Genomic DNA, 14218 nt, shown 5'->3' on the forward strand with positions numbered 1-14218 from the left:
GCAATCTGCTTGCTGAATAGTTGTGTGTTAATGTCATAAAAGTATTTACTTCACATGATCAAGGATATTTTACATGTTGAAAATACGTTTCAAATGGATAAGTATAGTTTTGTCTGGTTTCACCTTGTAGATAAACTTTCATTTTTAATCCAAAATCTCATCGATATATCTGGTAGCTTCGAGACAAAAGGAATAGGTGAAGTATAGAACATTCAAGTATTTGAGGTCAGTAAATTGGGGTATACTTTCTACACTTATTGAAGTCCCTGTCCTACTTCTGAAGCCATCTTCATCACTCAAGAAGCTCCCTTCACCAGGTTACCTTTCTACTTGTTTAGGAGGGATACAGTTCAACGTATCCCTGGTCCTCATCCCTGTGTAAGCAGTAAGCGGGATTGCACGCAGGTATTCATTTAAACACGATTCATTATTAATACAGAGTATTTAGACAGCAGCGTACTGCAAATGAATTACTTTGTCAGGTATTTAAGAGCTCCATTGTTCGTAGTTTGTTTTGTTGACAAACTGCTCCAGCAATCTTAAAAGGTCAGGGATTCTTGTTCTCTTAAGCCTGAGGCTTTTTAGATATTTACAGGCCATGTACAATGTAGCTGTTGTGGCTGTTCTGTCGTTAGACCCGAGCTCAGGAGTAGAAGACAGGGGAGGAGGGGTTCTTTCTGGGTTGAGAGGGTAATTGAATTGCCAGACTCAATGAGCCTGGAGCCTCTTTGAGAAGAAGGATGTCACTTATGCTGTATTGTGCTCGCTGCTGTGACACGGTGGAGTTTAGGCCACAGCTTCCATCCCCTTTTCTCCATACAAACTGGATTACAACTCCACTTTATAAAGGTACAATCTATTCTATTGTGTCTTTCTAATCAGTGTTTCTTCTTGCAGTTGTGTCTCTCAGAGGCCAGACTTCAAATTCACCATGAGCCCATCACTCCTTTTGTTTCTAAACATCACCATGGCACCAAAGAAGTATTCTGACTTCCAGCTGCCCTCTCTTTAAATACAGCCTCCTCCTTGCAGAGTGCATGTTCTTTGTTTTACAGTGCACAAGTGCCATCTTAGTTACTTCTTTCTTGAAAAAGGAAAACCCATTAAGAATAGCAAGCATTCAGCTGCTGCAGAGGCAAGTTTTATTCTAGCCCTGAGCGAGCACCAGGAGTGAGTTTAGGATTTTATGTCCTCTTTTTCCTGTATTGATACACCAAAGCAAAAAGGACTTGGTAAAATGGGCTTCCAGCACCCGTCACCCTTTAGAGCTGGCACAAGCAAATCCTGCAGCAGCAGACAATCCTTGAGCTTTCCAGAAGCAACTCTCATCCTGAGCACTTGCAGCTTGTCCAGTTTACCACTTGTGAGCAGAAGTGTGTGCCAGACGATGCTGCCCCTCAGCAAGCAGCAGCTCTGCATTTACGTCATTTGGTGGGACTTGGAGTTTGTGATCAGACACCTTTATGTTTGAGTAGTTGCATTGAAGAACAACTTGTTGGTGCAGTTCAGGCATGGGGATATGAAGTTATATGACATTGCACAGGCATAAAGAGCGAGTGACTCAGCCTTGATAGTCTGAGTCAATAATGAAGAATTAGGGGTGCAGAAGTAGCTTTTGTGGTATTAGTACTCAGAAATCACACTTTGTCGCTGAAACTCTCTGTTCTCACATTTTTATCTCAAGTCTTGCAGGATTATGACTATTCCTGACATTGAGTCAACAGCTTCCTCCTTGTTCTGAAAGACCATCTTCTCCCAAATCCCTTAATGATAAAGACAAACTGGTCTGAACTGACACAGCAACCGTTTTCTAACAGACTTTATAGATACATGTAAGCCTTCTGGTGACTAGCATTAAAAAACCCAAAACAACAACCAGCCCCTCCCAAGATAACCCCAAATCCCCAAACCAGCAAAGCCACGCTGCCCTCTGGGTAAAAGGTTGTCCCTGAACTATGTGGAATGCTGGGAGGCAAATGGAGAGAGAAATGAATGCCAGGGGAAGTTATGAATCACAAGCAGATTTTCAGATTTCAGGCTTAAGTTTCAATAAACCCAAAGCAAATGTGTGGGGTTTTCAGGAAAGAAATTGATTTCTTCAAGGGAGAAAGATAGAGATGGATACCAAAGGCTAAGGGTCAACCCAATGTTTAAGAGATTGAGGGAGTAAAGGTAAAAGTGTTTGTGGTAATATACTGGAAATGGGAAAAAAAGAAAAGAGCATGGAACAGGAAGGCAGGAGACAAAAAGCTGCGGGATCATTAAGGGAAAATGAAGTGAAGGAGAAGGGAAAAAGGTGGAGAGGATTCTGACAGGTGAGAGGAGCAGAATGATGGCTTTTCTGTGCCAGGAGAACTCTGAGTAAATTAACAAAGGACATCTCTATGCCATTGCAAAGGCTGTAGAAACTCATGAGTCACAGTTCATATGTAAAACACTATAAGTGGGATCCTGTTAATACAATGAAGGATTGTGGAAGTCAGAAAGCTGCTCTATGATTGGGAATAATTATATCTAGATATGCATCACAATTAATCTTTAAGTACTCCTCTGAGGCCCCGGCTTTGGGAAAGGGCTGTTTTATTCCGCTTTCTCTGTTCATCTTTGTATATTCCAGGTCACTAAATACAAAAACCCCGCATTTTCAAGGAAAAAGTAGTAATGGTGTTAAATTGATGCACTCGAAACAGTGACTTTTCTTGAGATGTCTGTTTGTACTTAGTGTAATGGAATGGCTGACAGCTGGTTTCAGTTGCCATCGTGTAATTATGTAGAATAGACTTTTGCGATGACACTATGTCAATTAAGGAATCTCTCACATTCTAGACTACAAAGGACAAAATGACAGTACAAGATATTCCTTCCGTTCTTCCTCATAGAAAGATAGTGACACTGTGTGAAATTACAGCCCCGTTCCGATGACACGAGTCAAAGGATGTGCAAGATTTCGGGATTGATTAAAACTCATCACCATTATAATACAGAATATGTATGATTGGGAGAAGTTGCCGTTCTGTTGTGTTCCTTCTTTGGGAGGTATTGGGGGGGGCGGTGACAGACTCGGGGGCGTTTCTTGTACTATTTGAACTGGTGTGTGTCAGTGTGAAAAATGCTTCTTATATAACAACGTACTTTAAATAGTGGTTCTTTGCTATGTGGAAGTATTTCAATCCAATCTATCTTGAGGAAGTCTTAAAGCCATCGCAGAACATGAGCGGGGATAGGAGGTGGTGATATTTCCCTATGGTTTTTTGCTGCATCTCCCTTTTCTTAAACTAAGCCCAGATGAAAAGGGAATTACCGCTTTTTTGATTCTTTCCTCTGAAAGTCTTCACTCTGTCCCCAAAATCCTGAAGGGAGTCATTGTGTTCATTCTTATTACACAAAGCATCATAATGCATATTCTTCATTGTTTTGGGAGAAAACCGGCAATATCAGAACACCCTGATGCATAATGAATTTATGTAAACAGCTCTTGAATTGAATTGAACAAAAAGATGCTATGAGCATTTCCCGATAGTAAACGCAATTGCTTCTGGTCTCTCAGTATTGATCCTATGTGTTTTAATAGGGTTTTTTCCAACTAAAAACCAGTCTCATTTGCATGCAAATTATATAATGCTTCCAAATGATACATGTGGAGATCCTCCTCTGCCTGGTTTCCACTGAATATTGATGTCTGTTTAAGGCTTGTTTTTGTTCCCTGTGTTAGCAGTGTAGTATTTATTGACGTTTTGATGTAGGAAACCACAGAACATCCTATCCAGTTATATTCATTTATTTCTATGGAAGTACACAGGAAAAAATGATTCTGTGAACAAAGGCAGGAGCAGACATTCACCTTATTAAAAGATTCAGAAACATTCTAGTTTTTAGATTTGCCTCCTCTTGTGACGTCTGTAAGAAACCAGCTCACTGAGTCATCTTATTAGTTCAGCATCTAAAAACATGACTCCAGAGTGTTAAGGCAGTTTGCATCATGCTATCCCCTGGAGTAACCTGGTCATTTTAAAGAAGCCAGTATCCCTTTAATTCTGATCCTTTCTCATGGACATTGTGCTGTGTGCAGTTCTGGTGTCTCCGTGCAGGACATGGAGCTGTTGGAGCAAGTGCAGAGGAGACCACGAGGGTGATCAGGGGCTGGAGCACCTCCCACATGGAGACAGGCTGAGAGCACTGGGGCTGTTCAGCCTGGAGAAGAGAAGCTGTATGGAGACCTCAGAGCAGCTTCCAGTGTCTGAAGGGGGCTACAAGGATGCTGGGGAGGGACTCTGCATCAGGGTCTGTAGCAATAGGACAAGGGGTGATGGGTTCAAACTGAAACAGGGGAAGTTCAGGTTAGATCTAAGGCAGAAGCTCTTCCCTGTGAGGGTGCTGAGGCGCTGGCACAGGGTGCCCAGAGAAGCTGTGGCTGCCCCATCCCTGGCACTGTTCAAGGCCAGGTTCGACACAGGGGCTTGGAGCAACCTGGTCTGGTGGAAGGTGTCCCTACCCGTGGCAGGGGATTGAAACTGGATGATCTGAAGGTCCCTTACAACCAAAACCGGTCTGGGATTCTATGGTTCTAAGTTCGCCAATAGTAAAATTGAAACAGGGAGACTTTTTTGTTGGCAGACAGGAAAAACAAATCATCACTGAAGCTGAACTTCCTTTGCATCTTTTGAGGTGTCCACTTTAGCACAGTTGGATCACACTAGTGAAGCAGTGCAAATGACTTGCCCTGCTGCTCTCAAACATGAGTGGAACACTTTGGGCTTCAGGTGGGACTGTCTTTTATCATTAAAACTTATTTCAAGTGTTAAGACTAGAAGATACAGTTTGCCTAATGTCTTAGTATTTATTATGGTAAGATGTACTCCATAGGTACACCTTATGGTGCTCTCACCGGAAGAGGACTGGAATGATTCCTCTTTTTCTTTTGCACTACCACTATTTGTGGTCAAATCATGACCATAGCGTCTCAAAACTTCCCAAATCTGGACCCCACCTGCATGTACTCCATCCTGTTTCCCCCAAATTAAGAGTTCATTGAGTCCCGTTAGGACTTCAGTCCCAGTCTCTTCCTTACAGAACTCTGGCACAATGTTTTGAGGCAGGTTTCCTTCAATAAGCCATGATTTTAGTCCTGTACTCACACTGCCCCTGGCCCCGTCTCTCTGAAGCCACTCTGAAGCTACTCTGCTGCCTGTAGTGGCACAGCTCAAGTGTGAGAACATACTTCACAGAGATGTAGTAGTATTAAGCTTAAGAAGGAATATTTGACAGCTTTGTATATTGATTTTAATTACAAAACCTAAAAATGTAGAAAATCCTTAATGAAGTTACTTAACTGGAAATGCACATTGCTGTAGGTGTTTCATTGAACCGGAGTTGAAGATAAAGGGAAAATCTAACTCTCATAGGTAGTGAAATATCAGCCTGAATGGGAATTCTTTGGGAACCATTTTGTCTTTGAGTTAGGGAGAAAAAATCCCCCCTACTAGTTTGTAATTATTCCTTTGCAGTGGAAAAAAGGAATGGTCAGGTGGAATTGCCTGGGAAACAGACATCTAGTGTCACTTAAGATGCTGCAGGGTCTCTGGGCTGGTCTCTGAGTGCTGCTTCAGAAAGATGCAGGTCTCCTGCATTGACTGTGTCACCTCTGCTGTCTGCATGGCTGTGTGTCAGGGACATCTACTGTATATCTGGACTGCTATGTTTTGCTGCTCAGTTGGGCTTACAGTGGCTTTACTGGCTGTTTTTAGCAGCTTTGACAAGCTGTGGCATATCGACACAGTATCATTCATCTGGAAAGGCAAAAATATTTGCTAATACATGCAATTTCTGTTTAACTAATCCTCCTTTATATTGGATTAAATTAGATTTGGGGATGATAAAGTGCCTTAGCAGACACCACAGGCAAAATGGTTGAAAGTTCTCCCACAAGAGTTGTGTGAAGGGTTTGCCTATGCATTTTAACAGTGCTTAGGGAAATCCCATGCAGGTACACCCAGGTGATGGACAGGGGCTCATGCTGTGGAGTCGACCAGTATCTGTAGGCAAAGGTCCAGTTACATCTACAGATACATCTCTTAGAAGTTGGCATTCTGTTAGGAATCCCTAGGCTGCGTCCTTAGCATTGTTTTAACTTCAGTGAATTTCATGCTCTGTCTCCTAGTCCATCTTTAGTGAATTGAATGTTCCAAAGCAAAGCCTTGTTACTCACTGTTGGTTGTATTGTCAGATCTTGATGCTGCTCTTTTGATTCATAACTGGATTCTTGCTCTTCTGTGGCACCTCAGCTATGTGCTGCTTACTGGGTTGTCTTCTGGCCCTTAAAAGAAACTCTGGCGTTGACCAGCTTCATGGTTCCCTTTGTGGGCTTAAAATGAAGATCTAGAGTCTATGTGGAGTAAAATTCTGTATTGACTCTACAAGAGCAAGGATAGGATGTAAATAGTTTGCTTCAATTCCACCATGATGTCGTGAATGTCAATGTAATGTATATTCAGAGCAGCCATCAGTAGCTGCACCCCTCTAAATGAGACTTCAGTTCACTCCTCTGATGCTTCCTCTTAAGAGAATTATCCAGTCTAAACCCAAAAGCCAGCCAGGGGTTGTTTTCTCACGGCATCATATGCTGGGAACTTGCTGATGCCCATTTCTTAGGTTTTTATTGTGGAAAGGAATCTTCCCAGCTCTCATATATAAGGAAATTGTTCCTTTACTGAAGATACGCACTGAATATTGAGCATGGCTGAAGTTATGAATTGTATGTAACTTCTTCAGTCAGTTCCCTGGTTTACTGTGTAGGGAAACAGGAAAATCAGGGGTTGCCCTGATCAGTATGTACTTGAGGAAAAAGAGTTCAGTGGTGTAGTTTCGACAGGTTGGTACATAAGAAGCTTTCTCCTCTTTCCATCATGGGTCTGAACAATTGGCACTACTGATCTGGTGTGAAGGACAGGACTATCTGCAGAGGTGGTGTGCACACATGTGTGAAATAAGCTTTTCATTCTCTGTCATAAAGACCTGATGCTCTAAGTGGTGCTTTCTGGTCGGATCTCCAGCAAGGGTTACAACTGAGCTACTGCCCAATTGACCTAGAAATAGAGAAAGTATTTACAAGTATATAATGCAGGCACAGGAGGTTTCAAACCTAGACCTGTTAAGCCACTAAAAGTCCTACAGCCACCTCAGATTGAAAAGGCTTTAAACTGATTTTGCAAGCTAAAAAGGTTTATCTTTGCAGAATCAACAGTTTTGCTTTCTTTTCAGTTTCTTTGACATAATGCAGATTAATGTTGGTACATTTAAATAATGTCAGTGTCATTTATTATACTCTTATTTTTATATTATTCTATTAACCAGAACCAGTATTTCATGTTTTCTCTTGAATTGTTGCTTCCTTGGTACGCGACACTCCCTCATTCTCCCCTTTTCCTCCCTTCAGAATTACTATGGAGCTGCCAAAATGATCCTTTCTGACAATCCCCTTGGCCTGACATGTGGAATGGTGTGTCCAACATCAGATCTCTGTGTTGGTGGCTGCAATTTGTATGCAACTGAGGAGGGGCCGATTAATATTGGTGGATTGCAGCAGTTTGCCACTGAGGTAGGTTAAACTTCCAAATGTCTTAAATTCTATGTATGTACCAATGAGTATCGTCTAAGTGGTTGCCTACATTAATGGTTTGTGTAAGAAAAAGTTGGTACTGATAAAACAATGGCATAGGATGTTAGAATAGTTATATTTTTCCTTACAGCACATTCTGAAGCTTAGATGTGCTTTCATAATGCAACACTTTATAGGAGCATAAAGAACATTATTTGTGAACAAGAAACGCTGGTAGTTGAGACAATTTGTTTTCTACTGAATGGTTTATCTGAGGCAGCTGAAATTGTGGATGTTACTGAAGTAGGCTGCATAGGGAAGAAGATCAAGTGCACCTGCATCTGCAATTGCATGTTAAGTAGATGTTGAACTGTTGTGGGCGTAGTGTAGATCTATAGCAGAACTAGTATGCATTTGTATTGGTGATGTGGCTAAGAAGTTTCAGATGATTTAGGCTTTTAACTGTCCTGTTTTGTCAAAACTAAGTAAGTTGTTTCAGGTTGACCGGGAATACATGTCTGTTTGCATCTGTGTGCATCTATTTGGACAGATAAGACATACCCACATGTATGTATGTGTAAATTGATTAGTTCATGCAGGTATGTGTATATTTTGGCTACTGAAGCAAAGGTTATTACTTGCCACTTGATGTTAGGAAGTCTTATGGAGGGTTTCTGGTGAGGCACATGTTCATTATTTGTGACTATATAGTTTCAATCACACTCTAGAACTGCTTGACAGGAGGTTGTAGTGGGGTGGGATTGGTCTCTTTTCCCAGGTAACAAGTGATAGGACAAGAGGAAACGGCCTCAAGCTGCACCAGGGCAGGTTTAGATGGAGCTGAGGAACAATTCCTTCCCCGGAGGGTGCTCAGGCATTGGAACAGGCTGCCCAGGGCAGGGCTGAAGTCACCATTCCTGCGAGTGTTCACACACCGTGGAGACGAGGCCTCGGTGCCATGGGTTAGTGGTGGCCTTGGCAGTGCTGGGAACGGTTGGAATTGGTGAGCTTAAAGGGCTTTTCCAACCTGCTTGATTGCATGATTCTCATTTCCATCTGAAGAAAGGCAGAGGACGCCACTCATACGTTAAATCCTTTACAGGCATGAAGTATTTGTACTAAACTCAGCTGATGTCATCTCTGAAGTGTCTTTGTGTAAAGTGAGGAAGTTATGGCTATATGAAAGAAGGTATATGTGTGTGTTAAGACTGTAAATTTCTATACAGTACTTAACTAATAACCGTGTCCCTCTTCTGTATATTGGGCCATTTGGCTGATCACATTTACAAACATACAGTGAAATACCAGTCACCTTTACAAGGCCTGAGAAAAAAATGCAACAACTTTATAGAGGCAGCCCAAAGTAGCAAATCAGTGTGAAGTAACAGAAGATACATCTGTAAGGCCAAGTATTTTATCTGTGCTGTCATCCAGAGACCTCACACCCCCTTCTCAATGGCTGTGGGTCAGGATTCAATGAGCAACCAGTGCTGCCTGCTGCAGTTCTTCTCCTTAAATCTATTTGTATCCCTCCTTTCTTCTCTCTAGGAGACTTGCAAAGCTTCTGGAACACCTGCTAAACATTTCTGCTAGCTGTTGCTCAGCGTTTTCTCCCATCTGTCTATCCACTTCAGTTTTCTAGAGGTTTGAATGTACAAGTGTGTAAGAATCAGTTTGGACCAAAGTTCTAACAGGATGAGACTTGAAACAGTGAATTGTGTTTTTTCTATGTGTATATTCAGTATATATGTGTGTATATATGTGTAAAATACATGTATATACATACATTCTATGTGTATATTCAGATTTTATCACTCGAGGCAATTTTATTACCTTATTGTCTAATGAACTTTGTTCTTTATATGGAAAAATAGACCATTTTTTTGCAAAGCGGAAGACTTTTTGCTATAAGAAATACAAATAACCAGCACAAACCCAACCCCCCCCCACCAAAAAAAGAGGAAAAAAAAAAGAAACATTAAGCAGTTGTCAAATAGATGATAAATACAGTGGTGAAATATTACTCTTTAGGAACCAAATGCAAGTAATATCTGTTAAAACTTGATTTGTGTCTCCTTTTAGCCCTAACACTATGATTAATAGAGAGGAATTATGGCTTGCTAGATAATGCTAAATATCTGCTATTTTTCTTCAAAAATCTTTAGAAATCTATTAAAAAACCTCAGTGCTAGCACAATGATTGATAGAAAAACTGCAGAGAGGATGAATGGCTCCAAATGGCTTCACTTCTTGTGTTTCAAGTTTGTTTAAAGTGATAGTAGTTCTAGCAAAGTAAGGTTGTTGTGCTATTTAGCACTGTAACAAAAATAACATGTCAGGAAATGTTATCATCTGGAGTATTTTGTGATATCATAAAATGATAAAATTTGGTTTGAATAACCTTTAGATATACTGCTTTTTAACAAAGCCTTTGTATGTATTGTGGTACTCATCAGAAGTAATACTAGGCGGTCGGTTTTGTATTCAGTGTTGTTGGTTTAGGTTTCATTCAGTTAAAATTGGGAAAGTATGTATAGTGGGGGAAAAAAACAATGGTATGAATGCTTCCAAGTAAAAATGACAGAAATACAAACCACTGAAGAAAATCATACGGTTCTGTTGCTCATAGAAAAATTGGCCCAGATACTGCAAGCAAAGTGTGTTCACAGCTTTACTTATCGGAGTAACTTAGCAAATGGTGTAATGCAGACATGCAACATGTGCTACTCTTAATGAGAGCTACATGGTAATTCTCACGGACTGTGTAATAGTTTGTCCCACAGGGGCTTATTTACTGCAAGCTCCATTGTGCATAAAGCCAGTCTTAGACTTTTTTCCCCATGGAATTCCACTGAGCATCATAGACTTGACGTTACGAGCACGAGCGATACTAAAAAGGCACAACTGCTAGCTGAGATGAAAGGTAGAAACTGCACTAAACCAGGAATGTGGGTTTAAAATGGCAAATATATGGGTATGACGTGTGGCCCTTTGTGCTTCTCAACAATGACTGATCATCTGTTCACACTGCAGCGAAAATGCCTAATTGTAAGATACTGGTCTTGCATACAGTAGAGCGACACAAAAATGGCTCCTCACACCTACTCACTTCTTCCTTCTGCCCTTCCGTTGAGTTCCGTAAGTGCAGTTGGCTCATTCTCAAAGTGAATTGTAATCCAGTCTGGAAAAAAAGGTGGATTTTTGACAATGAAACATTCAAAGGGGAGGGGGGGGGTGTGTGGAAATGAGGAAACGTCCGTTTGTAGTTGTGATGTAGAATGTGTACACTGGGATGCAGTTACCACGGTAACTGTTGCATCTAGAGAATAACATGGAGTAAAAGCTCACTATTATAAATGATGAGTGTCAAGCACAGGTTACACCTGCTGCTGCACAGGTCAGGATTATATTAATGTCTTTATCTGTCTCCTTTGCCCAAGTACTTTAGAATCAGTGGGTTTGGAGCACAAGTTCAGTGAAAATATACTGAGATTGCAGTGACAATACATACAGGCATGAGCTGTATGATTGTCTGTCCCACAGAATACACTAAAATTACTGGTTATTCAGGTACAAGTTTGTAAGCTTGTAGTAAGAAGAAAGCGTGATCTATTACGTTGTCTGTTGTGGTATTAGCAATGAGCTCTCAAAATCTGTTCCTGGTTAGACATCATGGAACTGAAAGGTTCTCTTGTGTTTCTAGTTAATCATTCTGAATAGAATAGCACAAGCTAAGCAGAAAAGGTATTAATTTAGTTGCTGCATGCTAGATTTAAATACTAGATCATTTAGTATTGGGACTCTTGTGCCAGCTGCAGATCTGGTGATTTGTTTCTCTCTGGAGATACATTCTGGCTGCTGTTGCAGGAGAAAGAAATTGAAGAAGGAAACTTCATGTGGTTTTTATCCTAAAAGGTGCACTGTATGAGCTTGCCTGCTGCTAACCTGGGGGCATCTCAGCAGGTCTGGAAGGGTGGGCTGTGGTGAGGGTTCCCCACTCAGTGCTCAACCTCCCTTCTACTCCAGCTCACCGTGTGCAAGGAAGCAACAGTTATGTCTTGTGTTCAGGGTGCCTCATTTGGTCACATATTGACAGCTCTGATCAGTGTTAACATGATTCTCGTGGAGCCTTCTGAAGTTCCATCCCTCTACAGTAACTCACGGGATGAATCTGACTGAAGCTGTGAATGCTCCATCCCTGGCAGTGTTCAAGGCCAGGTTGGACAGAGCCTTGGGAGACATGGTCTAGTGTGAGGTGTCCCTGGACCCCTTGCTGTTGGAACTGTTGGTGTTGGAACTGCATGATCTTAAGGTCTTTTCCAACCCAAACCGTTCGGTGATTCTGTGACTTCTGATATCTCAGGCCAGTGCCGAGAGACTTGCTGCTATCTGAACAAGTTCCATAAGCTCCACAATATGTTTTACAGGCATTAAGCGTTCTTTGGTTTCTTTTTAAGGCATTTAGATTAATGTTTCTCTGTCCTTCCTAGTGGTGGGGATTCATGACATATTGAGGCATGGACTCGGCAGTGTCCTAGATCCATGGCTTTTCTTGAGACTGGAATAAATGCTAAAATACAGTTGTTATGTAGGTTTTCTGCCTTAAGTAGTCAACTGCCCCATATTAATGGAAGCCAGCCTACAGGATAAATATCCATGGAAACCAGTGGGGAAGTGTGAAACTAATACAATTGGTTCCTAAATGTTACTGATTTCATTGCCTGTATTTTCCTTTCTGTGCATGATAGAAATTGGTAATAATTCCGAATACACCAATATGTTTCCTACTAAAATAAACACCAGCTAGACGCTGGTATTTATCTGTTGAACAGCTATGTCAGTAGCTGTTTGGTACCTCATCATATTAGTGAAGGATATTTAATGGCAAACGTGACTAATAAACTCCTTGCTATAGAGTTTAAGCATGGAAACAAGCACTGAATTCTGCACATAGGTGGAGAAGGGTATCCACAGCATTGCAATGAAAAATTCCAATTGGAAAACTCCAGAGTGCCTGAAATGAGTTACTTTATTCTAATTTCTATAAAAATTGAAATCATGGTTGTGAGTAACCGCTCCAAACCTGCTCTAATGGTTTTAAATGGCTTAGATTCATTTAAATCATGCTTACTATGCCATAAAATGATTGTCATCACGTTGGCAGAATGCATTTCTCTGAGTCACCTGCCACTCTGCTGAATGTCACCTCTTGTCATCAAAACATGCTAATACTAAAGAATGAGGATTTTATTCCATGAGGAGAACAATAAGCTTTTCCCTCTCTGCATCCTGAAAAACAGCTACAATGAGTTGGCTGAAACTTTCCAGGAAAATGGAACTTGTATCAGATGCTCAGCAATTGAAATCACTGGAGTTTGCTGGGAACTATTGTGGGAACTATTGTGAGTGGGAACTATTGTGTTTGCATACAGTGCTTGCAGTTCTGCTCTTTGTCAAGTACACCACGTTTTGGAACAAGAACCAAGCTCACTGCAGTGAAAGGATGTTTAAATGATAAGGGAGGAGAGAACAAACCCCCAGATTTCACACTGGAGGTGGAACATTGAGCAAGTGCATTCACACCTTTACATGTTGAAGTAATGCAAATAAGGAAACTGTAATATGTTATAAACGTCTAAATTAAGAGAGGATTTATTTCAATTGCTGAAACACAAGTAGAATAGAGTGGCTGTTTTGGTTTGGTCAAATTGTGTCTTACTTGAGGACAGTCTCCATAGCCTTGTTTTGAAAAATGGGGGATCCTTTCTATTGACCCTAGTGACATGAAGCTTAAGAAGTGGATGGAATCTGTGTGGGTTTGATTTGAAGAGGCCCTAGATGATGAAATAATGATGATTGCACAGTATTTGATAAATAAGAGTAAATGCCCAGTGCTATTAATGTCTAGTAATAATCTAAATAATCTCTATTGTTTGTGTATGAGCGAGCCAGAAGGAAAGGCAGACATGGGGACGATGGCTTAGTCTTTCCACTGAAAGATTCAGCTTTAAAATCCATTATTTGGTCCCATTTTCCTGAATGGGTTAAATTGGGTTAAATATGGGTTAAATAACCAGAATTGGTTAAAAAACACTGCCAAAGAAAATAAAACCTTCACGCGAAGAAAAAGGAAATCCTCTTTTTGAAGGGGAGGTGGACAAGGACAGATGGCAGTAGTATTAAACTGTACTTGCATCTGGACCACGTTCTGAGCAGGTTAAAACTGGAGATGAAGTTGGAGTGCCACGAGGATGATCAGGAGCTGGAGCACATCCTGTATGAAGACAGGTTGAGAGCATCAGGGACTGGAGCAATAGGACAAGGGGTGATGGGTTCACACTGAACCAGGGGCAGTTCAGGTTAGATCTAAGGCAGAAGCTCTTCCCTGTGAGGGTGCTGAGGCGCTGGCACAGGGTGCCCAGAGAAGCTGTTGCTGCCCCATCCCTGGCAGTGTTCAAGGCCAGGCTCGACACAGGGGCTTGGAGCAACCTGCTCTAGTGGAAGGTGTCCCTGCCTGTGGCAGGGGTTTGAACTGGATGAGCTTTAAGGTCCTTTCCAACCTAAACCAGTCTGGGATGCTATCACAATTGTGCGCAATGTGGCATTGAACACTTGCTTGCAAGG

The 14218-nt window shown here is 41.4% G+C and overlaps 1 protein-coding gene across 2 annotated transcripts in view; it reads left to right on the top strand.

The window, feature by feature from the left end:
- DPYD (dihydropyrimidine dehydrogenase) overlaps positions 1 to 14218 on the top strand; it is a 361213-nt gene that overhangs the window by 116337 nt on the left and 230658 nt on the right. For both annotated transcript variants that reach the window (XM_061379095.1, XM_061379096.1), the window contains exon 5: positions 7433 to 7594. In XM_061379095.1, the coding sequence (XP_061235079.1) occupies positions 7433 to 7594 (162 nt within the window). The remainder of the gene's footprint in view (positions 1 to 7432; positions 7595 to 14218) is intronic.

The sequence above is a fragment of the Neopsephotus bourkii genome, unplaced genomic scaffold, assembly GCF_033783945.1.
Source record: "Neopsephotus bourkii isolate Nb327-2 ecotype Australia unplaced genomic scaffold, CSIRO-AGI_Nbou_v1 NB_1768, whole genome shotgun sequence".
Classification (NCBI taxonomy): Eukaryota; Metazoa; Chordata; class Aves; order Psittaciformes; family Psittacidae; genus Neopsephotus; species Neopsephotus bourkii.